The sequence below is a fragment of the Dendrobates tinctorius genome, unplaced genomic scaffold (genome assembly GCF_039654945.1).
Source record: "Dendrobates tinctorius isolate UK_male_01 unplaced genomic scaffold, ASM3965494v1 ptg000250l, whole genome shotgun sequence".
Taxonomy (NCBI): domain Eukaryota; kingdom Metazoa; phylum Chordata; class Amphibia; order Anura; family Dendrobatidae; genus Dendrobates; species Dendrobates tinctorius.
In genome coordinates, this window is record NW_027361917.1 from 48,314,064 (window position 1) to 48,340,353 (window position 26,290).

Here is a 26,290-nt window from a genome sequence, read left to right on the forward strand (position 1 = left end):
AACTATTATATGACACATCCAATGTGAATGATACACTAAAACTGGAACATAATATCTTTGCAGGCATTAAGCCCATTGGGGACATTTTCAGGTGAAATATCCAAAACGCATCTCTGGTCATCAGGCATCTTTTTAAATCACCCCCTCTTGCTGATATCATAACCTTTTCAATTCCCATAAATCGCAGTGATGAGACATTCCTCTGATGTTGGGAAATAAAATGTCTAGAGGCAAAAGATACTGTTCAATTTGAGCTGCTGAGAGAAATAATATCAGTTAAATGTTCAGAGACTCTCACTTTCAATTTGCGCGTGGTGCAACCAACATAACTTAATTTGCATTCCGTACATGATATCAGACAACACTTTTTGTGTTGCAATTTAATGAAATTTGTGATTTTAAACTGTTGCGCATTTTCACTATCTCTGAACAAATGCGTTTTTTTCAGAATGCATGCAGGTTCTACACCTGGCTTCACTGCAGCGGTAAAAACCGCAGTGATGCAACCATGTGCATTTGCCATTGTTGAAACCAAAAAACTAGGAGAAATAATGTTCCCTGTTATGAATGGGTCACCGAGGAGGAAAAACCTAAACATGCTAAGCCCAGAAAAGCCTGAGGTTGGTAACTATGCAGATTGCAGATCCCTGATCTTACCACACAACTAGCAGCAGCCGTGGAGCGTGCCTACGATGAACCTAGACGCCTCGTCACGGCCGGAGGACTACATAAGCCTAAAGCAAGAAAAGGGAAAACTAACTGCAACAGAGCAGACCCCAAAGGAATAGACAGCCCTCACGCATGTATTGATGGTGAAACAAGATGAAAACACAAACACAGGTAGGAAAATATGCTGAGCAAACGATGGGGCCCAAACTAACTAGAAAGGAGAGGAAAGGAAAGACACTGTCTACAATCTGCAAAAAACCCTACAAAAATAATGTCCAACACTTCTGATAGCAAAAAATAACCCTGAAGTCACTAGACTTCTCCCACTATATCAGCACTCTGAAATATTCTGAGACAGAGCAAAAAGAGGCCAAATAAGGGACAAAAAGCAAATTGGCAAACACAGATAAATAAGTGTGGAAATACAGCACAGCCCAAGTCGAGGCTGGCTGACCACAAAAAACTGAATAGACCCACAAAATCAAGTGTGAACATTAACAGAGAAACTTAGCTTGAGCTGACTGGAACAGAGCTGAGAACAAAGACCTGACAAGCAAGAGGTATCACAGCAACTGAATAGGGCATCGGCTGCCTTAAATCCAATCTGAGACTCCTGAAGTCCAATCGTCATCCTCATTCTCAGGTGGCAGATTTCCACCTATCAAATCAGCCTCACTACCTTCTGTTACCACCAGAGGGAGTCTGGAAGGAGAACTCACAGCTGGTGAACCAGAGAATGAACTCACAACAGTTCCCCAATGTAATTGCCCTCTTGGCTACAATTTGACAACCATCAGAGAATTTTAGATAATGTTATCCTCATAAAGGATACCCATATTCCTGCAGATTAAATGTTTAATAGCACCAAATTGAGGACTATAATTAACAGAACAGACTAGTTTTTTATTATTAGTATTCACAGATGGGTGTTCAGTTTTTGTTGCAAGTAAATCTGTAATCACTGTACTTTTCTAGTTGATAATTCACCGCCTCAATCATCAGTTGCTGTGGTATGGATGTATATAATGCAACCACGTCACATCCTATCCAGTGAAAATTTTCATTCCAAATGATTTTTGAAAGCTGATTTAACACCTCTTTCGAATCTCTCAAGAAACCTGCTGTACGAGTACATAGTGGTTGTAACAAAGAATCTAGCCAGTGACTCAAATGTTCAGTTACTGAGCCAATGCCCGATATGATAGGATGCATAGAGGGGGGCTTTATGCTTTTATGAACCTTAGGCAGAGCATGTAATATGGGGATAACAGGGTGCTCTACCAACACTAACCCTTCATCGACAAAACTAAATAATTCCTGCTGATATTTTCTGGTAGGATCTGCTACCAATTTGACATAGGTGGAATCATCACTTAGAAAAACCTCAATTTGTCGCCTGTACATATGTGTCCATCACTACCGTCAATCCGCCTTTATCAGCTATTTTTACTGTAATCTGTGGCATAGTTTTGATCTCATTCAGCGCTTGGCGCTGCTTGAAGTTCAAATTGCATTTCTCTTTTTTTAGATAATGTGGATTGATGGAGCGATCGAAGATCCCATTCCATTGCACATTGAAATTTTTCCATGCAGTCCACCCTTCAATGGACTGGATAAAAAAAATGGATATTTTTGTCCACCAGCCGTTCAGCTTGGCAAACAGATTTGTTCATGTGTGAACTTTCTCTACCCAAATCTTCCAAATTAAACATCAAATTCCCATAAGCATTCTCAGATAAAATATCAGAAATGGTTATACATATATCCTCACTAAAAAAAAATGCTTTCTCACCGTGAGATTATGTATGAACCTGTTAATGTCAAGCAAAGTTTGAAATAAAATAAAAAACTTTATCCGGGACAAAATTCAAGCCTAATGACAAAACCTGTAATTGGTCCACCGTCAGGTTGCAACTGGAAGTATTAAGCACATTGGAAAAGTCATAAGAATCATTTGAAACAGACAAATTAGTTACTTCTTGTTGCGGGTGGCCATTCTTGTATGCACTCCTGTGCTTGCGGCCCCCGCGTTTCTTCCTTTTTTTGGGAACAGTCTTTTAGGTCTTCTATAATAGGAATTAACTTTAGCATATGAATTATCGGATGTATTTCCATCATAATGTAGATAATTTATGCTGTTATTCAATGATTTCCCATCCGATGAGCTAAAGGAAACATGCCGCTCCAGGGATTCTGCTGATTTGTGATGTTTGAGGCTAGACCGTGGGGATTGTGGCAATTGGGTCCACTTGCCCCATTCATAGACCTGATTATTTTGATAATAACAAACATCTCTTTGAAACTTGTTGTTTTTGCGGCTCATGATGGTGCTTTCCAATTTAGATAAGGACTGCTGAGTCACTGGCTAGATTCTTTATTACAACCACTATGTACTCGTACAGCAGGTTTCTTGAGAGATTTGAAAGAGGTGTTAAATCAGCTTTCAAAAATCATTTCAAATGAAAATTTTCACTGAATGGGATGTGACGTGGTTGCATTATATACATCCATACCACAGCAACTGATGATTGAGGCGGTGCATTATCACCTAGAAAAGTACAGTGGTTACACTAATGAATTAAGTGAATTTATTGTACAAGCAATTTGCTTCATCAGTAAAGGGCCCGTTACCGATAGCGATATCGCTAGCAATATCGCTGTAACGTCACTGGTTTTGTGACGCAGCAGCGATATCGCTAGCAATATCGCTACATGTGATACTTACCTCCGACCGGCTCCCTCGCTGATTATCACTGATCGCGCGAGAACGGCCTGGACCATTTCTCGTCGGCAGCTTCCTGCTGTGCTTCCTGTGGAGCCGATGAGCGATGCGTGGACGCGGGTGGGAGGACATCAGGATCGCCTCGTCTGACAGGTAAGTAGCGACCCCCGACCCCCGCTATGCCGCTGGTGAGATCTGCCTGTGTGGCAGCTCACTAGCGACCACTTAGCGATGCACCAGCGATCCATATCGTTGTCGGGATCGCTGGTGCATCGCTAAGTGTAGCGGTACCCTAAGCGCAATTATTTTTTGTTCGATCAGCAATATTTCCTTCAATGTAAAGGAGTGTCAATGGGGGGAAACATTCTCCTTCCATTGCAAACTTAGTAATGGCTTACCGGGAGGAGCAATTTTTGTATACCTTTGAGAATATTGATAAATAGTGAATAATGTGAAGGGTGCCTAAATGGAAGTTTGTACTCTATAGGAACATGGCGTCTTTCAGACACTGGCGTACCCACATAATTTTTTAAGCAAAAGATGCTTCAGTAAAATGCTGAAGGAATGTATATTTTGAAGCATCTTTGACATCTCTTGCTTTGTTTTTTTATTTCATGTATTGTATAAGATAGTGTAGGTTTCCAAACAGAAGTCACCTGAAGAATAGGGCACTTTTTTTTTCTTACCTTTCAAAGCCTGAAGCGGTTAAAAGAAGTTACAAAACGTGAAGGCTACGCAAAACCAGTCGTTTTGGCATCGGTGTGTTTTTTTTGATTAGTGCCTTTTCAAGTGAGTTACAGGCAGAATCTGCCTGAAAAGGGGTCATGTACACATACCCGTACTCCCTTTGTTTTACCTTTATTTAGTCTTGTCTTTTTTACACATTATTTACATTACTAACCAGCACAGCACGGGCCGGACTGCAGTGTGATCAACAGCTCAACTATGCTAGAAACTAAACTATAGTTACAAAGCCATTGTCATGATCCATGCTGGATCATGACAGATAAAAACACTAGTAACCTTTTTTCTTTCCTTAAGCTGTGTGCTTAAAGGTAGTTTTTGCCCCCGGTGGCAATTGGGGTTATTGCATGGTGGTGTCTTTTGTTCTAGTTTGCCCCCGGTGGTGGTTAGTGTTATTGCACATGATAATGAAGCAGGTGTGATTGCTGGCTTACCTATAAGAGTGTCAGGTGGTTGCAATCACTGTTGGTGATATTGCTCATTTCCAACCAAGACTGGTGAAGGAAGGAACTACAGAGAGCAGCTCTGGTGTAAAGTCTGGTGAAGGAAGGAATTACAGAGAGGTGTTCCTTGCAGCTCTGACAAAGCTTGGAGAAGTAGCAGCTATTCTGGAGGAAAGCTGCATTCTGTTGGTGGACTCTGTTGCTGGGAGCAATAGCAACAGAGCAAAGCTAAGTGTTGTTTCCCTGTTTGTATTTTTCCCTGGTGTGTATTAGTACAGCAGTGGGGCCAGTGCCTGCACCACCCAGCTCCCTAGCAAGGGATAGGTGTAGGGTGTGGTAGGGTGACAGGTTCCGGCTCGGCGACAGGTGAGGAGCCTGTATAGGGAACGTTAGGAGTGTGAGGGACACTGACTCAGGGGAGTGCAGGAGGTCTCCACGTCCCCGTTCCCTATCGCAGGGCCCACTGTTGTAACTGTTTCCCCTTCCCCCGTGTCTTGTTGTGTTAGTTATCGGCCTGCGGGTCGTGTCACACAGGACAGTTACACGTGCCGTGTCTTGTTGTCTTAGTTACCGGCCTGCGGGTCTCGTCACACAGGACGGGTCCATGTGACAGCCATGTGATGGGAGATCACTGCACACAACAATCATTATTGTTAAAGTATATAAGTCATTAGCCAATGCAACCCTTAATCATGGGGGACAGATCATCCTCCCTGTTAAAAGGGATCTCCTACCAGAAATATTTTTAACCCATAGGTCTAGTGGCATATAAGCTGAGCTTTACTAACCTTCTCGGGTCCAGCACTGAATCTCTTCTGCTGCTCCGGTCTTTTTTGATAGGCTGCAGTCAACCCTTGAACTACGTTGTCCTTGTCATCTACATTGACTGAACCACTGAGCTCAGTGACAGTGGTGAAGATTGAACCCTGGATGCTGGAAAGGTAAGTAAAGCTCAGTTTGTTATTTTATATGTCACTGAGCCTATGGGTTAAAAATGTCATGATCCAGGTTGGATTATGACAGATAAATGCACTAGTAACCTTTTTTTTTCCTTCAAGCCTTTGGCTTTAAGGTAGTTTTGCCCCCGGTGGCCATTAGGGTCATTGCACTGTGGTGATTTCAGTTCTAGTTTTGCCCCCGGTGGTCGGTAGGGTCAATTCACTCTGGTTACTTTAGTTTAGTGCACGTGATTATCACTAAAAGGTGTGATTGCTCTGGTTTAACTATATAGGTGTGTCATGTGCACTCACTCCTATTGGTGATATTGCTCATTTCAACCATCCTTGGTGGAGGAAGGATCTAGAGAGAGTTCCTGGCAGCTCAATCAGAGCCCTGGTGTGGAAGGAGCTAAAGAGAGTTCCTTGCAGCTCTGACAAAGCTTGGTGAAGCAGCAGCTATTCTTGAGGAAAGCTGAATTCTGGTAGTGGACTCTGTTGCTGGGAGCAAGAGCAACAGAGCAAAGCTAAGTGGTGTTACCCCTGTTTTGTAACTTTCCTTTTGTGTGTTTAAGTGCAGTGGTGGGATTAGTTTCTGCACCGTCCATTTCACTAGAAAGGGCTAGGTGCAGGGCGAGCTAGTGTTTTTAGGTTCCTGATCGGCGCCCGGTGCGGAACCGGCCTAGGGATCATTATGAGTGTAGAGAGACTGACTCAGGGGAGTGCAGGAGGTCTCCACGTCCCCGTTCCCTATCGCAGGGCTCTCCATTGTATCAGTTTCCCTGGTGTTTCCCTTTATTTAAATTCGCCCTGCTGGAGGCGGTGTATCCAGTTATACGTGTAATTCTGATATTCGCCTGCTGGAGGCGGTGTATCCGGCAGTACATTATATTATTTAAATTCACCCTGCTGGAGGCGGTGTATCCAGGGTCACGTGTGCCATAGAAATTCGCCCTGCTGGAGGCGGTGTGTCCAGTCACACGTTGATTATCACAAAAAATATTCAAAATGGGACAAGCCCTTTAGGCTATGTGTGCATGTTGCGGATTTGCGTGTGTAAATTTCTGCGTGGTTTCAGCCTCTCTTGGCAGAAAACGCAGTTCAAATTCCACGCGGTTTTGATGCATTTTTTTATGCGGATTTTCATGTGGATTTGTATGTGTTTTTGTAAGCTAAATAAAGATATATATTTAAAAAAAATGATGTAATTTCCTTGTTCAACCTCTTCTTTTTTCATTCTCCAATGAAAACCATATTATCATTACATGTCATGTTCAAATATGTTCACACACCAAACAATTATAAGTGAAAAAAAAAAAAAATATATATATATATATATACAGTCATGGCCAAAAGTATTGACACCCCTGCAATTCTGTCAGATAATACTCAGTTTCTTCCTGAAAATGATTGCAAACACAAATTCTTTGGTATTATTATCTTCATTTAATTTGTCTTAAATGAAAAAACACAAAAAGAATTGTCCTAAAGCCAAATTGGATATAATTCCACACCAAACATAAAAAAGAGGGTGGACAAAAGTATTGGCACTGTTCGAAAAATCATGTGATGCTTCTCTAATTGGTGTAATTAACAGCACCTGTAACTTACCTGTGGCACCTAACAGGTGTTGGCAATAGCTAAATCACACTTGCAGCCAGTTGACATGGATTAAAGTTGACTCAACCTCTGTCCTGTGTCCTTGTGTGTACCACATTGAGCATGGAGAAAAGAAAGAAGACCAAAGAACTGTCTGAGGACTTGAGAAACCAAATTGTGAGGAAGCATGAGCAATCTCAAGGCTACAAGTCCATCTCCAAAGACCTGAATGTTCCTGTGTCTACCGTGCGCAGTGTCATCAAGAAGTTTAAAGCCCATGGCACTGTGACTAACCTCCCTAGATGTGGATGGAAAAGAAAAATTGACAAGAGATTTCAACGCAAGATTGTGCGGATGTTGGATAAAGAACCTCCACTAACATCCAAACAAGTTCAAGCTGCCCTGCAGTCCGAGGGTACGATGGTGTCAACCCGTACTATCCGTCGGCATCTGAATGAAAAGGGACTGTATGGTAGGAGACCCAGGAAGACCCCACTTCTTACCCCGAGACATAAAAAAGCCAGGCTGGAGTTTGCCAAAACTTACCTGAAAAAGCCTAAAACATTTTGGAAGAATGTTCTCTGGTCAGATGAGACAAAAGTAGAGCTTTTAGGGCAAAAGCATCAACATAGAGTTTACAGGAGAAAAAAGAGGCATTCAAAGAAAAGTACACGGTCCCTACAGTCAAACATGGCGGAGGTTCCCTGATGTTTTGGGGTTGCTTTGCTGCCTCTGGCACTGGACTGCTTGACCGTGTGCATGGCATTATGAAGTCAGAAGACTACCAACAAATTTTGCAGCATAATTTAGGGCCCAGTGTGAGAAAGCTGGGTCTACCTCAGAGGTCATGGGTCTTCCAGCAGGATAATAACCCAAAACACACTTCAAAAAGCACTAGAAAATGGTTTGAGAGAAAGCACTGGAGACTTCTAAGGTGGCCAGCAATGAGTCCAGACCTGAATCCCATAGAACACCTGTGGAGAGATCTAAAAATGGCAGTTTGGAGAAGGCACCCTTCAAATATCAGGGACCTGGAGTAGTTTGCCAAAGAAGAATGGTCTAAAATTCCAGCAGAGCATTGTAAGAAACTCATTGATGGTTACCGGAAGCGGTTGGTCGCAGTTATTTTGGCTAAAGGTTGTGCAACCAAGTATTAGGCTGAGGGTGCCAATACTTTTGTCCGGCCCATTTTTGGAGTTTTGTGTGAAATGATCAATGTTTTGCTTTTTGCTTCATTCTCTTTTGTGTTTTTTCATTTAAGACAAATTAAATGAAGATTATAATACCAAAGAATTTGTGATTGCAATCATTTTCAGGAAGAAACAGAGTATTATCTGACAGAATTGCAGGGGTGTCAATACTTTTGGCCATGACTGTGTATATATATATATATATATATATATATTTACATTGTGTGTATATAATATATATATATATATATATATATATATATATATAGTTGTGGCCAAAAGTATTGACACCCCTGCAATTTTGACAGATAATACTCAGTTTCTTCCTGAAAATTATTGCAATCACAAATTCTTTGGTATTATTATCTTCATTTAATTTGTCTTAAATGAAAAAACACAAAAGAGAATGAAGCAAAAAGCAAAACATTGATAATTTCACACAAAACTCAAAAAATGGGCCAAACAAAAGTATTGGCACCCTCAGCCTAATACTTGGTTGCACAACCTTTAGCCAAAATAACTGCGACCAACCGCTTCCGGTAACCATCAATGAGTTTCTTACAATGCTCTGCTGGAATTTTAGACCATTCTTCTTTGGCAAACTGCTCCAGGTCCCTGATATTTGAAGGGTGCCTTCTCCAAACTGCCATTTTTAGATCTCTCCACAGGTGTTCTATGGGATTCAGGTCTGGACTCATTGCTGGCCACCTTAGAAGTCTCCAGTGCTTTCTCTCAAACCATTTTCTAGTGCTTTTTGAAGTGTGTTTTGGGTCATTGTCCTGCTGGAAGACCCATGAACTCTGAGGGAGACCCAGCTTTCTCACACTAGGCCCTACATTGTGCTGCAAAATTTGTTGGTAGTCTTCAGATTTCATAATGCCATGCACACGGTCAAGCAGTCCAGTGCCAGAGGCAGCAAAGCAACCCCAAAACATCAGGGAACCTCCGCCATGTTTGACTGTAGGGACCGTGTTTTTTTCATTGAATGCCTCTTTTTTTTCTCCTGTAAACTCTATGTTGATGCCTTTGCCCAAAAAGCTCTACTTTTGTCTCATCTGACCAGAGAACATTCTTCCAAAACGTTTTAGGCTTTTTCAGGTAAGTTTTGGCAAACTCCAGCCTGGCTTTTTTATGTCTCGGGGTAAGAAGTGGGGTCTTCCTGGGTCTCCTACCATACAGTCCCTTTTCATTGAGACGCCGACGGATAGTACTGGTTGACACTGTTGTACCCTCGGACTGAAGGGCAGCTTGAACTTGTTTGGATGTTAGTCGAGGTTCTTTATCCAACATCCGCACAATCTTGCGTTGAAATCTCTTGTCAATTTTTCTTTTCCGTCCACATCTAGTTAGGTTAGCCACAGTGCCATGGGCTTTAAACTTCTTGATGACACTGCGCACGGTAGATACAGGAACATTCAGGTCTTTGGAGATGGACTTGTAGCCTTGAGATTGCTCATGCTTCCTCACAATTTTGTTTCTCAAGTCCTCAGACAGTTCTTTGGTCTTCTTTCTTTTCTCCATGCTCAATGTGGTACACACAAGGACACAGGACAGAGGTTGAGTCGACTTTAATCCATGTCAATTGGCTGCAAGTGTGATTTAGTTATTGCCAACACCTGTTAGGTGCCACAGGTACATTACAGGTGCTGTTAGTTACACAAATTAGAGAAGCATCACATGATTTTTCGAACAGTGCCAATACTTTTGTCCACCCTCTTTTTTGGTGGTGTGGAATTATATCCAGTTTGGCTTTAGGACAATTCCTTTTGTGTTTTTTCATTTAAGACAAATTAAATGAAGATAATAATAACAAAGAATTTGTGTTTGCAATAATTTTCAGGAAGAAACTGAGTATTATCTGACAAAATTGCAGGGGTGTCAATACTTTTGGCCACAACTGTAAAGGTGACAGACCACAGGGCTAAAACACAGTAACATCATAGATCATGTATGGATAAGATTACAGTATTAAACACACATCAGTGTCAGCCCATAGTGTATCAGTGCAGGACACACTGAAATTGAATATTCAACAAGAAAAGCGAACGACAATCAGTGCATGTACGTCCAAAATATGATGTTAAATCACAAATATTTTTATTATTAGAAAACACAGGTTAAAATTGGCACAAATGGCAGAGAAAAGGGTGACACAAAAGAAAAACTGAGCTCCAAGGTATGCAGTGTCTACAGGGCCCCCATACCCATAATAGCATATAAAGGATAATGGAAGAAATAAGTGTCAGGTAGCATCCCGGCTTCCTCCAAGACAAATCTAACGGCCAGTAAAGAATATAGTAAGGGGTATAATCCCCAATTGAACAGCCATATTATAGGGGGAAACAGATTATATAGACCAGAAAAGAAGGGACAGGGGGTGTGTGAAGGATCATCAATCCGAAACGTACGTCGGGGTTAACTGAGACGGGTGTCCTGTGTCCTCCTCCCTGGTATGTGTCTGTCCCTTCTTTTCTGGTCTATATAATCTGTTTCCCCCTATAATATGGCTGTTCAATTGGGAATTATACCCCTTACTATATTCTTTACTGGCCGTTAGATTTGTAATGAACAGGTGTCAGCCAGATACCCTCATTAATAAAACGGTACATAAAAAGTTAAATAAAGACACACACAAAATTTGCATTAAACGGAATATCTGTTTATTTTTAAAAAAAATTTTTAAAAAATTGTGTCGGCTCCCCCTGTAATTATTTTCATAACCAGCAGAGCTGATGGCTGAGGGCTGAGATTAACCCCTTTATCCCCAAGGGTGGTTTGCATGTTAATGACCAGGCCAATTTTTACAATTCTGACCACTGTTCCTTTATGGGGTAAAAACTCTGGAACACTTCCTTGGATCCTGGTGAGAGACATATTGTACTTCATGATAGTGGTAAAATTTCTTTGATATGACTTGCGTTTATTTGTGAAAAATATGGAAATTTGGGGAAAATTTTGAAAATTTTGTAATTTTCCAACTTTTAGTTTTCATGCCCTTAAATCACAGAGATATGTCACATAAAATACTTAAGTAACATTTTGCACATGTCTACTTTACATCAGCACAATTTTGGAACCAAAATTTTTTGGGTAGGAAGTTATAAGGGCTAAAAGTTGACCAGCGATTTCTCATTTTTACAACAACATTTTTTTTTTTAGGTACCACATCACATTTGAAGTCACTATGAGGGGTCCATATGATAGAAAATATCCAAAAGTGATCATTCTAAAAACTGCACCCCCCCAGGTGCTCAAAACCACATTCAAGAATTTTATTAACCCTTCAGGTTGCCTCACAGGAATTTTTGGAATGTTTAAAAAAAAAAAAAAAAATCAACATTTAACTTTCTTAACAAAAAATTTACTTCAGATCCAATTTGTCTTATTTTACCAAGGGTAACAGGAGAAATTGGACCACAAAAGTTGTTGCACAATTTGTCCTGAGTACACTGATATCCCATATATACGGGTAAACCACTGTTTGGGCGCATGGCAGAGCTCGGAAGGGAAGGAGCGCCGTTTGACTTTTCAATGCAAAATTGGCTGGAATTGAGATCGGACGCATTGTCACGTTTGGAGAGCCCCTGATGTGCCTAAACAGTGGAAACCCCCGACAAATGACACCATTTTTGGAAACTAGACCCCCTAAGGAACTTATCTAGGTGTGGTGAGCACTTTAAACCCCCAAGTGCTTCACAGAAGTTTATAATGCAGAGCCGTAAAAATAAAAAATCATATTTTTTTCACAAAAATGATCTTTTTGCCCCCATTTTTTTATTTTCCCAAGGGGAACAGGAGAAATTGGACCCCAAAAGTTGTTGTGCTTCTATAATATGCAAATCTGCATGCTATAGAAACTGTCAGCGCTGCAGCTTCTATACACTGGCCTGAGAGAGTTCGTGGTCATCACTGGGCATAACAGGAAGTCTCTCAGGTCTGGAGACCTGGATGTCGTCATGATGACATCGGGTCTCCATGGCAGCGACTGGGACCACGCATCATGATGCGGGGTCTCCGATCTAAAGGCAGCCCCTCTGCCGGCTCTGGAACACTGCTATCATGTTTGATGGCAGTGTTCTGGGGGTTAAAAAGCTGGGAGCGGTCCATGACTGTAGCAGTGACAAGTGGGGTTCATATTTGTGGGGTTGATGTCACCTTTGCACTGTCAGGTGACATCAAGCCCACAGATTAGTAATGGAGAAGCATCTATAAGACACCTATCCATTAGTAATCCTATAGTTATATGGTAAATAAAGACACAGCCAGAATGAAGTCCTTTATTTTAAATAATCACACAGACTCCTATATTGAATCTTAATTTATCATACTTACTGAACGCCTAATCCCCAACACCCTCATCTCCTGCAGCAAAAATAAAATAATAAACCAAGATATAATACACCCTGTCCGCTGTAGTTTAGTTACCGAGTGTCCCACGACAATCTCACATGTAGAACAGTCAAATTGGGTGATGTGACTGCTCTACACGGCCTCTGGCGATACACTGACTGGAGGTAATCGCTCCTGCAGTATATCACTGCACTGCTGTGAGAATTCACCAGAGTTCATCAGCTCTGGTACTACCGCTGTGTGAGAACTTTCCCACCCAGCAGTGCCGCAAGTGAGAGCACCTGAGCTGATCAGCTGATACACTGCAGGAGCGATTAGCTACTGTCAGTGTATCTCTGTAAGCACAGGTGCCGGCAGATGACACTACTCTCCCATCAACGGCGCCTGCTGTCACTCTTATCAGTGACAGCAGACATAGCCCGATGGGAGCAGTAATCTCATCAGCCCATGCCTGCTTTTTTACCACAGATCACCGCTGCGGATCACAGGCAGTTGCAGGATCACTCTGACATCTGCCATCATGATCCCGCAGCGCTGTAACGGACAGTACCAGTGGTAGCGTTACTGCACACAGCCGCACACACCCGCAGACACCCGCACACAAACGCAGACATGCGCACACACAGACACCCACACAAAGCTGCGCACACACACACAGCCGCACACATGCATACACCCACTGACAGACACGCACAGATTCTCCGCTTGCACATAGTCTCTGCCCACACACATTTTCTGCCCACACACCCTTCCTCCTTCTGACATAATTTCCTTTTCTGCAGCGTTTTTGGCACGCAACTCCGCAACAAAACCTCAGACCTTTTTACACCTGTGGTTTTGCTCCGAATTTGACTGACTCAGTGGAAGTCAATGGGTGCAGAAACGCTGCGGATCAGCAAAAAGAATTGACATGCTTTGAAAAATAAAACACTGCAAATAAGGATGGAAATACCCGCAGCATGTGCACACCAATTCAGTAATATCATTGATTAACATTGCTTTAATAGTCCATTGCGGATTTACAGCATTTCTGCTCAAAAAAAGCTGCGTAAATGCAACAAATCCACAACATGTGCACATAGCCTTAAGCCAAAATGGTATAGATAAAGATAAAGAAGTCTTTTAAAAAGGAAATGACCGAAAAATGAGACTACCCATCTAGTATACCCCTATTGTAATATTATTATTTTATTATCATTATTACTTTTCACAACACAATTGCTGGTCAATTACTGTGCTTGTTTTTAGTGTCCATTTTGGCTAATTGAAGAGCCATTAAATAAGGAACATTTTTGTAGACACTACAATTCCAGTGAGAATCTAATGACACACTTCTCTATCTTCATTTGCAGGACATTGTATATCTTCCACAAGCCAAGTACATATCCGTATACATATCAGAAAGCAGATTTCAAGTTAATGGTCTGTATTTCTGATTGTTTTAGCTAATCCTAGATTTGCCATGTTCAACTCTTTTTAGCTTCATACAATTTAAAAGGGAATCTGTCACCAGGTTTTTGCTACCTAATTTGAGAACAGATGTAGGGACAGAGACGCTAACTCCATTGATGTGTCACTTACTGAGCTGCTTACTTTAGTTTTTATAAAATCACTGTTTTTTCAGCAGGAAATTATCACTATAGCACTAGTAAACCTGATTTCATTTAGTCCAACCATGCCCTCGCCACTGACTGGCTGCTTTCTGCCTATGCTGATTGTGAACTATCAGTGGTTTGGGCGGGGTTTTACAGGGCTCAGCATTCAGAGAACTAGTAGATTTTCCGCAAATATAACTGTTTTAAATAAAAAATACAGCACCCAGTAAAGTGACACATCCCTGGAATTAGTTTCTCTTTGCCAACATTATCCTTTTAGAGTCTGTTGGTTTCATGATCATATAGCCAGAACTATTCTGATCCATTTGTTTTACTAAGCTCATCTGCTTCTGCATTGTAGATTTGTAGAATGAATGAAGTAAGTGAGGTTATTCTAACTAAACATACAGCTCTGGCAAAAATTAAGAGACCACTGCAAAATGTTCAGATTGTCTGACTTTTATGTTTGTAGGTTTATTTTTGAGTAAAATGTAAATTGTTCTTTTAGACTATAAACTTCTGACAACATGTCTCCGAATTTCCATGCAATAAATTTTTTATTTTTTTTTCTAAAAATGAGAAATGGTCAAAATTAAATAATAATAATAAATTTTATTTCTATAGCGCTGACGTATTCCGCAGCACTTTACATTTCAGAATAAAAGAACCAGCGCTTTCAGACCTCAAATAATGCAAAGAAAAAAGTTCATAATCATTTAGAAACAACAATACTAATGTTTTAACTCAGGAAGAGTTCAGAAATCAATATTTTGTGGAATAACCATGATTCTTAATCACTGCTTTCATGCGTCTTGGCATGCTTTCCACCAGTCTTTCACACTGCTTTTTGGTGACCTTATGCCACTCCTGGTACAAACATTTAAGCAGTTCTTTGTTTGATGGCTTGTGACTAGAGTTGAGCGACTTTGGTCGGATCGGGTTTCGTGAAACCCAACTGAAACAAAATTTGAGTCGCATGAAACTGGTCTGACTAGGGCAAAAAGAGTCGGAGTTTCATCCGAAACCGGACCCCAATGCAAGTCAATGGGGAATAAAAGTCGGCATTGAGCGGATGACATTTATCCACTCAATGCCGACTTTTATTCCCCTTTGACTTACATTGGGGTCCGGTTTCGGACGAAACTCCGACTTGTTTTTGCCCTAATCAGACCAGTTTCATCCGATTCAAATTTTGTTTCAGTTGGGTTTCACGAAACCCGATCCGACCAAAGTCGCTCAACTCTACTTGTGACTATCCATCATCCTCTTGATTACATTCCAGAGGTTTTCAATGGGGTTCAGGTCTCGCGAATGGGCTGCTCATGACAGAGTTTTGATGTGGTGGTCTCTTAATTTTTACCAGATCTGCATGTGGAAAGATCTTACATCAATCAGTTTTTCTCCTAAATATTCTTTGTGTTACAATTGATGGATCAGCCTAATAAAATGAGGTCTTTAATGGGCGAGCTGAGTACACCATGTTAACCTTGTTATATTTAGTCTTTCATCTAACAGATCTTTCTAACCCACTTTCCTGGTTAATTCTCAAGGCTTTAAACTCATTATAAAGATTTGCATTATTAGATTTGTTCACCTCCTGAGATGTTTGGATGTATTATAAAATTAATTCGACATTTTCTATAAATTGCATGAACTTAACATCTCTTTACAAAATGTTATTACAATGTAAGTGGCACAAGACTTCTGTAAGTAGAAAGTCGTCTATGAAAACCTTCTCCATCTGTTGAGTGAATACAATAGTATAGCGGGAAAGGGCTATAAATAACTAAATAGTTTAAATTATTGATTGCAAGTGATGAAGGGCAGGAAGAGAGGACAAAGTGACAGCGAAAGCAGTGCTGCTCCTGAGACTTTGTCAAACTTTTTCACCCTGGTGCCTCTTGTCTCTTATGTCAACAGTAAACCTTCATACAATGAATTATTTAGTAAGGAATAGGCGCTTGACTGTTGCAAATACTCATGACATTTCATCTTTGTACTTAACACCTTCAGATGTCTACATAGCTAACAGATGATGAGGAGTCTGAAATAATTCCTGACTTGTTTGGCCAAATTGCAAAGCATAAATAAGTCATTAAAGATAACTATCATGGTGAACTGCATCTTACTTGGCCTTGGATAATTTAAGAGTTTGGCAAATGTTTTAATTTTATTTTTTAACACAGACAACAGATGATCGAGATAGAGGAACCTATTTCTTATGTGTTGATAACCTGAGGCCTACAGAAATGTTAGTAAGCTTCTCAGCACTGACACACTGGGGAGATTCATTTGGTGAGTTTGTTTTCTGGAAACCGTATTATTGCCCCAATATTATACACCACTCATTTTTTTGATCATTGTGCTAGTTTAATGGTTAAAATGATTTCTTAGGCTAGCCAAATGATTCGTCCATGTTTCACATGTGTTCTGTGTATTTTACGGATAGAATACATACCCATAATTGTCTCCAGTGAAGTTCATATATTCTTGATTTTTTTGTGGATTGAGTGTATGCTAAAAAAGAAGAAAGAGACGTCCAATATCATGGATCAAAATCGCACACAGAGTTTAATTCCTATGCTAACGGTGATCCTTGGTGGGGAACACTTGAGTCTCCTACGGTCGTCAAGTAATAAAATGATTCAACTCTATATTGTACATAAAAGTTACTTAACTTCTTCCAAACTATGCAGTGTGTGCAAAATATTTCACAATTGCTGTCTTAGATGTCATACTACTTGTGCAGATTTATGTAATCTTATATGAATGTGTTCTGAGATTCAGAGATTTTAGGCTGAAGTTGGTGACATTTTATCGGAAGGACCTAAAGAAGCCCTCCCATGAAGACTTTTTTTTTTTTTTTTAACAATATCTGTGTATATGTGCATTTTTGTGTATGTGTTAATATACTCACCTAATGCCTATGGCGCGTCATTTTAAAAGAGACTTTCGGCTATTTAGAATCTGAATAGCAGAGACGTCACTGAAGAGCAGAACGACACTGGATCCCAGAGAAGACGGCAGTAGGTGAGTATATTAACAGATACATACTACACTACATACACATAGACACAGATTTATTAAAAAAAAAAAAATCTTCATTGGAGTTCTTCTTTGAGGCCACAGGCACACGTTGAATATTTCAACCGGATTTTACAGCAGTATTATTAAGCCAAAACCAAGAGTGAGTGATAAATACAGAAGTGGTGACATGTTTCTATTATGCTTTTCCTTTGATTGTTCCACTCCTGATTTTGGCTTACAAATACTGATGTAAAATACTGACCAAATACTCAATGTGTGAACATAGCCTAAGGTGCATTTACACTGAAAGATTTTTGTGAACAAACCTTCTTTGAAACACTCATTTCATAATGATCTTACAGATTAAACAGACTGTTGATCACTCGATGAATAAGCAAAACGTGATATGATTTTTAAGCAAGCTTAAAAATTATAGTTCTCAGCAGCACATTGTCCTGTGTAAATAGGACTTGTGCTGCCAAGAAAAATGGCAACCTATGCACACTGGGCAGCATGGTGGCTTAGTGGTTAGCATTACAGCACTGGGGTCCTGGGTTCAAATCCCACCAAGGACAACATCTGCAAGGATTTTATATTTCTCCCTGTGTTCGCGTGGGTTTCCTCCCAGATTCCAAAGACATACTGATAGGTAATGTAGATTGTGAGCCCCATCGGGGACAGTGCCAATAATATCTGTTAAGCGCTGTGGAATTAATGGTGCTATATAAGTGAGTAAAATAAATAAATACTGAACAATTTATTAAGGCCCCTATGCACGTTAGAGTAATGTTGATTCAAAGTTCCAATGTTATGTTCAGACAACACTCTAATCTGTAAGGGGTCCCCAAGAATACTGATCATTGGAGGAGATGTTGATTTGGCATGCCCGAGTTTCGACTGCCTATCGCAATTTCCTCTTGGAGATAAGCTGTTGGCGCTCTTCTAATAAAGAAAACACAGGAGAAAACGGCCAAGCGAGCGCTCCTATGTATGGGACAAATGGCTGACCTGGCTGGCGCCCGAATGATTAGCCAAAGCATTTTTTGGCTGACACTGTATGGGTGTGTGTGATCTGATTCTCAGGCGCACTCACAACATGCTGCAAGATCTGCACTGCTCCATAGTATAACATTGGGCCAAGTGCTAGGTCATTTTCATACACCATGTTTGTCATAGAAAAAAAATTAAAATCCCTGAGGCCTTTCCAGTGAGGGGGTATTTACCCACTCCCTCTCTCACGCAGAATATCCATTAGGAGAAAGAGTTTACAGTCTACAATGCTCCTTGAAGTCGAATTACACAGTTGACATATGGGGCAGAAAGGAAATTAATGGTAACAAAGAAGTGACAAAACCAATTAAAACCCTTTGGAAGCCCAGATTTCCTGGTGTGGATAGGTAATTAAAGGGCCCATCACGCTAAGCGATATCGCTAGCAATATCGCTATAACATCACTGGTTTTTGTGATGCAGCAGCGATATCGCTATGTGTGATACTTACCTCCGACCAGCTCCCCCGCTGGTTATCGCTGATCGCGCGAGAACGTCCTGGACCGTTTCTCGTCGTCAGCTTCTTGCTGGGCTTCCTGCTGTGGCGACGAGCGACGCGTGGACGCAGGCGGGAGGACGTCTTCATCGCCTCGTCTGACAGGTAAGTAGCGACTGCCGACCGCTGCTATGTCGCTGGTGAGATCTGCCTGTGTGGCAGCTCACTAGCGACCACTTAGCGATGCACCAGCGATCCTGACCCCGTCATATCGTTGTCGGGATCTCTGGTGCATCGCTAAGTGTGACGGTACCTTAAGACTGGTATATTTAGTGGAAATAGACTTCTACGGTGATGAGCTGTTATGATGAAAGAACTTCCCCAGACTTTGTGTCTCCAATGTACAGTTAGGAATATTGGGGTTTGTGTCAATCCGATATTGATGGGATATATATTTTCAACTTCATGATCAATAGGGGCAGCAAAGGTTTGTTCGTGACTAAAAGATAACAGTGTGGTGGGTTCAGTGTGACTCCCCTGACTGTGATCTCTGCAAATGTAACTTTTCACAATTACTATACAGAAAAAGTCACAAGAGAAATATTAGGGATTGCTAGATTTTTATACCAAATGCTGCAGCGCTTTCATGCTGGCATAGTGAAGAAAACTGTTTTGTTTTCATTTTTTTGCATAGGTGCAGTAAGAGTTGATCTGAGTCTTGTTAGAACAAACAGTGCAGACATCATAATGTATCTTGGGGCTAATATAATCATTGGGATTTGCACAACATGCTGAACAGCCATATCTTTTTAATTATAAACAATTATAGCTACTTTGTGATCAAGAAGGCAGAAGTGGTAACAAAATGGTTTCTGCCTTTTCTGGAAGTCCTGTAGCGCTATGGGTTGTGTACATAAATCCTTGTCTACCGCGGACCTCTAATTATGGGTGGTCTAGAATGTTAAAACTTGATGTGCAGTTTAATTAAATATAGTTTCCAAGAGAAAAAGGTCGCACTCTGCGGGATAATGATGAATGTTTATTGACACTGAATTACATGTCACGTCGGAGATGTGAAGGAGAGTGTGTCAAATGGCTGACTACGGCCGTTTCACGCTACTCGAGCGCTTCCACGGGCCGTAGTCAGCCATTTGACACACTCTCCTTCACATCTCCGACATGACATGTAATTCAGTGTCAATAAACATTCATCATTATCCCGCAGAGTGCGACCTTTTTCTCTTGGAAACTACATTCGTCTTGCTACGAGGTCAAGCACCCGGGAGTCCTGGATGTGAGCTCTCCGCCTGCTGCCAGCCACGGACCTTAGCACGGTAACAGCGGTGCCGTCCGCTTTCTTGCATTGACTTCAGTTTAATTAAATAATACAGTTGACCATGCATATGAACTCTGCCTGAAATTTTACAGTGCTGTTTGTTTTAGCACTTGCAAATCTTGTCTATGTGTAATTACAGTGAAGCAGGATGCTGGATCTCAGAGGGGTATATTAACTGCAGAACAGTTTTCTTGGAAAAGTCTCTTGAATGGACCAGTTGTATTAAAACTCCATACTTTTGTGACCAAGGCCGCAATGATAAGCCTGCCTCCAGGGTTTGTATTCTCACTCATTTCATATGCAAATTTGTCCATAGCAACCAATTTGATTAGTTTTAATTTTTCATCCTTTGGTAGAAAAATCCATGATGCCTACAGTGAAACATGATTGTTTTAGTATCCTTATATGAGGCTGCATGAGTGTGGCTGGTGTTGGAAAGCTATATTTCATTGATGGTATGAATTCACAGATGCACTGCTCTATATTGAAAGAGGAGATGCTACCATCACTCCGTGCCCTTAGTAGACATGCATTTTTCTAAATGTATGGTGCCTACAGGGAAATATTGTCTCGGCAGTGTCCTTATGTGGAGCTGCATGAGTGCTGCTGGTGTTGGCGAGCCTCATTTAATTGATGGTATCATGAATTCACAGATGTACTACTTTATATTGAAACACACTTCTAAAGCCACTGTGTATTTCTGAAGAGCAGGGTGAAAGTGATTCAGTGGCCAAGTATGTCTCCTGATCTGAACCCAACCAAACACCTATGGGTAGTACTTTAGAGACAAGTTGCGTATCACACTCCATCCAGAATCCAGGCTCTACAAGAGGTTGTTCTTGAAGAATGCAAAAAGATAGATGTTGTGATATGTCGCTAATTTATTCATTCCAATGCCTAGAAGAGTTGGTGTTGTCCTTAAAAATCATGGAGGTCATACAAAACACTAGTTGTAGTATCGTAGTATTTTATGTGAAGTGTATTCATTTTTGAGTAAAACAAGATTTGTAATTAAAGTTATATTATTGATCTTACAGTACTTTCATCTAATGAGTTAAAAATACTCTATGAAATTTAGTCTTGTCAAAATTTTGGAAAACGTTTCTTTTAAAGGGGATTGTACTCATTTATGCTGGGCACTGTATTTATATATAACTAGCTGAAGAGCCCGGCGTTGCCTGGGCATAGTAACCAACTGTGGTTAGTTATAACAAATTATAATGATTATATTGCACATAAAAACATTTCACATCATATATTCAACACTACAGATATGCAACACAAATTAACTAAACGATTACCCAAATATCCTCTCCTGTGTGATACTTTCTGCTGAGCTGTGTATCTAATCCTATCCTGTGTGATACTGACTGCTGAGCCATGTATCTAATCCTATCCTGTGTGATACTGACTGCTGAGCCGTGTATCTAATCCTATCCTGTGTGATACTGACTGCTGAGCCATGTACAGTATCTAATCCTATCCTGTGTGATACTGACTGCTGAGCCGTGTATCTAAGCCTATCCTGTGTGATACTGACTGCTGAGCCAAGTATCTAATCCTATCCTGTGTGATACTGACTGCTGGGCCGTGTATCTAATCCTATTCTGTGTGATACTGACTGCTGGGCCGTGTATCTAATCCTATCCTGTGTGATACTGACTGCTAAGCCATGTATCTAATCCTATCCTGTGTGATACTGACTGCTGAGCCGTGTATCTAATAGGCGATAACACTATAGAAATGATAAGAATAATAGGCCTCAGTTACCACAACTGTCTACAAAGAAAACTGTTGCTGATAGCAACCAATCACAGCTCATTTTTCATCTTTTAAACAGCTCTGGGACAGCGTGGCGAGTTTTAAGTGGCGACTTTTGTGTTTCGACTTTTATGTGGCGAGGTTGGTGTATGTATGGTGAAATGTGTGCTGAGGGTGGAATATGTGTTGAAGGACGTGGTAGTGTGTGGCGCATTTTGTGTGTGTGTTCATATCCCCGTGTGTGGTGAGTATCCCATGTCAGGGCTCCACCTTAGCAACTGTACGGTATATACTCTTTGGCGCCATCGCTCTCATTCTTTAGGTCCCCCTTGTTCACTTCTGGCAGCTGTCAATTTGCCTCCAACACTTTTCCTTTCACTTTTTCCCCATTATGTAGATAGGGACAAAATTGTTTGGTTAATTGGAACACGCGGGGTTAAAATTTCATCTCACAACATAGCCTATGATGCTTTCGGGGTCCAGACATGTGACTGTGCCAAATTTTGTGGCTGTAGCTACAACGGTGCAGATGCCAATACATATACACTTTTTCCCCATTATGTAGATAGGGGCAAAATTGTTTGGTGAGTTGGAACGCGCGGGGTTAAAATTTCACCTCACAACATAGCATATGATGCTCGCGGGGTCCATACGTGTGACTGTGCCAAATTTTGTGGCTGTAGCTGCGACGGTGCGGATGCCAATCCCGGACATACACACACACACACACACACACACACACACACACACATACATATATACACACATCCACATTGAGCTTTATATTTTAGATTTGAGCCTGATAATATCAGATTGGCATTCCTAAGTGAAGGAATGATGATGTGCTGAGAGGCTGACCTAATAGAATTACAATTACTCTCAATGGAGAAAAGCTTTGGGGGAGTCTGTTAGCAGTTCTGATCTGTCATAATTGTTGTCAGAGCTATATACAGTTGTGGCCAAAAGTATTGACACCCCTGCAATTCTGTCAGATAATACTCAGTTTCTTCCTGAAAATGATTGCAAACACAAATTCTTTGGTATTATTATCTTCATTTAATTTGTCTTAAATGAAAAAACACAAAAAGAATTGTCCTAAAGCCAAATTGGATATAATTCCACACCAAACATAAAAAGAGGGTGGACAAAAGTATTGGCACTGTTCGAAAAATCATGTGATGCTTCTTTAATTTGTGTAATTAACAGCACCTGTAACTTACCTGTGGCACCTAACAGGTGTTGGCAATAACTAAATCACACTTGCAGCCAGTTGACATGGATTAAAGTTGACTCAACCTCTGTCCTGTTTCCTTGTGTGTACCACATGGAGCATGGAGAAAAGAAAGAAGACCAAAGAACTGTCCGATGACTTGAGAAACCAAATTGTGAGGAAGCATGAACAATCTCAAGGCTACAAGTCCATCTCCAAAGACCTGAATGTTCCTGTGTCTACCGTGCGCAGTGTCATCAAGAAGTTTAAAGCCCATGGCACTGTGGCTAACCTCCCTAGATGTGGACAGAAAAGAAAAATTGACAAGAGATTTCAACGCAAGATTGTGCGGATGTTGGATAAAGAACCTCGACTAACATCCAAACAAGTTCAAGCTGCCCTGCAGTCCGAGGGTACAACAGTGTCAACCCGTACTATCTGTCGGCGTCTGAATGAAAAGGGACTGTATGGTAGGAGACCCAGGAAGACCCCACTTCTTACCCCGAGACATAAAAAAAGCCAGGCTGGAGTTTGCCAAAACTTACCTGAAAAAACCTAAAATGTTTTGGAAGAATATTCTCTGGTCAGATGAGACAAAAGTAGAGCTTTTTGGGCAAAGGCATCAACATAGATTTTATAGGAGAAAAAAAGAGGCATTCAAAGAAAAGAACACGGTCCCTACAGTCAAACATGGCGGAGGTTCCCTGATGTTTTGGGGTTGCTTTGCTGCCTCTGGCACTGGACTGCTTGACCGTGTGCATGGCATTATGAAGTCAGAAGACTACCAACAAATTTTGCAGCATAATGTAGGGCCCAGTGTGAGAAAGCTGGGTCTCCCTCAGAGGTCATGGGTCTTCCAGCAGGACAATGACCCAAAACACTTCAAAAAGCACTAGAAAATGGTATGAGAGAAAGCACTGGAGACTTCTAAGGTGGCCAGCAATGAGTCCAGACCTGAATCCCATAGAACACCTGTGGAGAGATCTACAAATGGCAGTTTGGAGAAGGCACCCTTCTAATATCAGGGACCTGGAGCAGTTTGCCAAAGAAGAATGGTCTAAAATTCCAGCAGAGCATTGTAAGAAACTCATTGATGGTTACCGGAAGCGGTTGGTCGCAGTTATTTTGGCTAAAGGTTGTGCAACCAAGTATTAGGCTGAGGGTGCCAATACTTTTGTCTGGCCCATTTTTGGAGTTTTGTGTGAAATAATCAATGTTTTGCTTTTTGCTTCATTCTCTTTTGTGTTTTTTCATTTAAGACAAATTAAATGAAGATAACAATACCAAAGAATTTGTGTTTGCAATCATTTTCAGGAAGACTTTTGGCCACAACTGTAGGTGACGAGAATAGGGGTGAAAATATGTATGTGCATAGTATTGAAAAAGAGATCCAAGTTTTAATCCCGCTGGTGCACGTGCCGAGTGGCTGTCCCCCCCCATGGGGTTTCCGCACCAAATACTTCCCAATCCCTCCCCTCTGCTCTCTAGTTACAGCTGTAGTAGTCTACTGATTGGATGCTACGACTGTCACTCAAGAGCTGAAGGAAGGAGCTGAGAAGCATTCAGAGAGCCCAGGGCACAAAGAGTGCCCTTGGGTACTATTAGTCTCAGTGTCAAGTAATTAAAACTTAGTTTTCTCTTTAGGAAGCCATTTTTTATACTATTTTTATGAGAAGTTATTTTAGTCGATTTTCATTAGATTGTTCTATGTGCTAAGTTCTATGTGAAATTATTCTTTAAATCCTTTATTAGACATAACTTTTATCTGTCTTCATTGCAGGCGTCATGTCTTACGCTTCATTGCAAGTTCACCCTTAGGGCACCATATCCACCTGTGTAGTACAGTGCCATTTGTCTTTGGTGATGAGGAAACTGTTATGCCAAATCTTGACAAGGTACATGTTACCATGGAAACTAGAGAACTACTAGGTCATGCTATATGATTTGTGATATTCTTATTGTATTTCTAGCCATTGTGCAAAATGGCAACAATGTACATAGTTAATGGAGAATATGTAGAATTTTTTTAGTGTTTGCCAGTTTCCTTTTTTCTCTTTTTTTTTTTTTTTTTTAAATCTACATCAATAGAAACCTCAATATATCATTGTCTAACAACATTGTATTACAATTATACATCATATTACAAAATCTCATACTTTTGATAGCATTGGCATAATATAGTCAGCGAGATAACAGGTAAAATATAACGTCCATTTTCGAATAAACGTTCTGACAAAGTGGTAAGTATTATAAACTCCAGTTAAACTTTTAAATATTCACAAATTAGCACAGAGCTGACAGCATTCTGATATGAGATCTGGAAAGGTTTGTAATTATAAGTAACTCAGCTCTGCTGTTTCTCTTCTCAGAAGCTGCAGAGATCAGTGAGGACTGGAGGGTGGGATCTTTTTTCCCATACATAATGCTGCCTGCTTTTTATTGATCAACCTCTTGCAGAAGTAATACACGCCCCCAGAAACAAATTTCTGAATTATAGCATAAATTATATCTTAAACTTTAAAAGCAAATACAGTCAGGTAATAAGCATTGTACAAGTTTTCCCACCCACAATGAATGGAGAGGTCTGCAATTATTATCATAGGTACACTTCAACTCTGAGAGACATAATCTAAAACAAAATCCGGAAAATCATATTGTATAATATTTACATAATTAATTTGCATTTTATTGCATGAATATGTATTTGATAGAATGCTAAAGCAGAAATTAATATTTGGTACGGAAACTTTTGTTTGCAGTTACAAAGGTCAGAATTTTCCTGTAGTTCTTGACCAAGTTTGCACACACTGCAGCAAGGATTTTTTCCCACTCCTCCATACAGATCTCCATATCTTTCAAGTTTCAGGACTGTCACTGGGCAACATTGAGTTTCATCTCCCTCCTAAGGTTTTCTATTGAGTTCAGGTCTGAAGACTGGCTAGACCACTCCAGGACCTTAAAATGCTTCTTACAGAGCTGTGTGTTTTGGGTCATTGTCATGCTGGAAGACTCAGCCGCAACCCATCTTCAATGCTCTTACTAAGGGAAGGAGGTTGTTGGTCAAAATCTAGCGATACATGACCCATCCATCCTCCTTTCAATACAGTGCAGTCATCCTGTCCCTTTTGCAGAAAAGCACCCCAAACTATGTTTCCCCCACCATGCCTCACGGTTGGGACGGTGTTCTTGTGGTTGTACTCATCCTTCTTCTTCCTCCAAACACA

At 40.8% G+C, this 26,290-nt stretch overlaps 1 protein-coding gene across 1 annotated transcript in view; it reads left to right on the forward strand.

The window, feature by feature from the left end:
* ADGB (androglobin) overlaps window positions 1-26,290 on the forward strand; it is a 463,044-nt gene that overhangs the window by 198,126 nt on the left and 238,628 nt on the right. Inside the window, exons 16-19 of the mRNA XM_073557676.1 lie at window positions 14,005-14,074; window positions 16,434-16,542; window positions 20,235-20,370; window positions 24,847-24,961. Of these exons, the coding sequence (XP_073413777.1) occupies window positions 14,005-14,074; window positions 16,434-16,542; window positions 20,235-20,370; window positions 24,847-24,961 (430 nt within the window). The remainder of the gene's footprint in view (window positions 1-14,004; window positions 14,075-16,433; window positions 16,543-20,234; window positions 20,371-24,846; window positions 24,962-26,290) is intronic.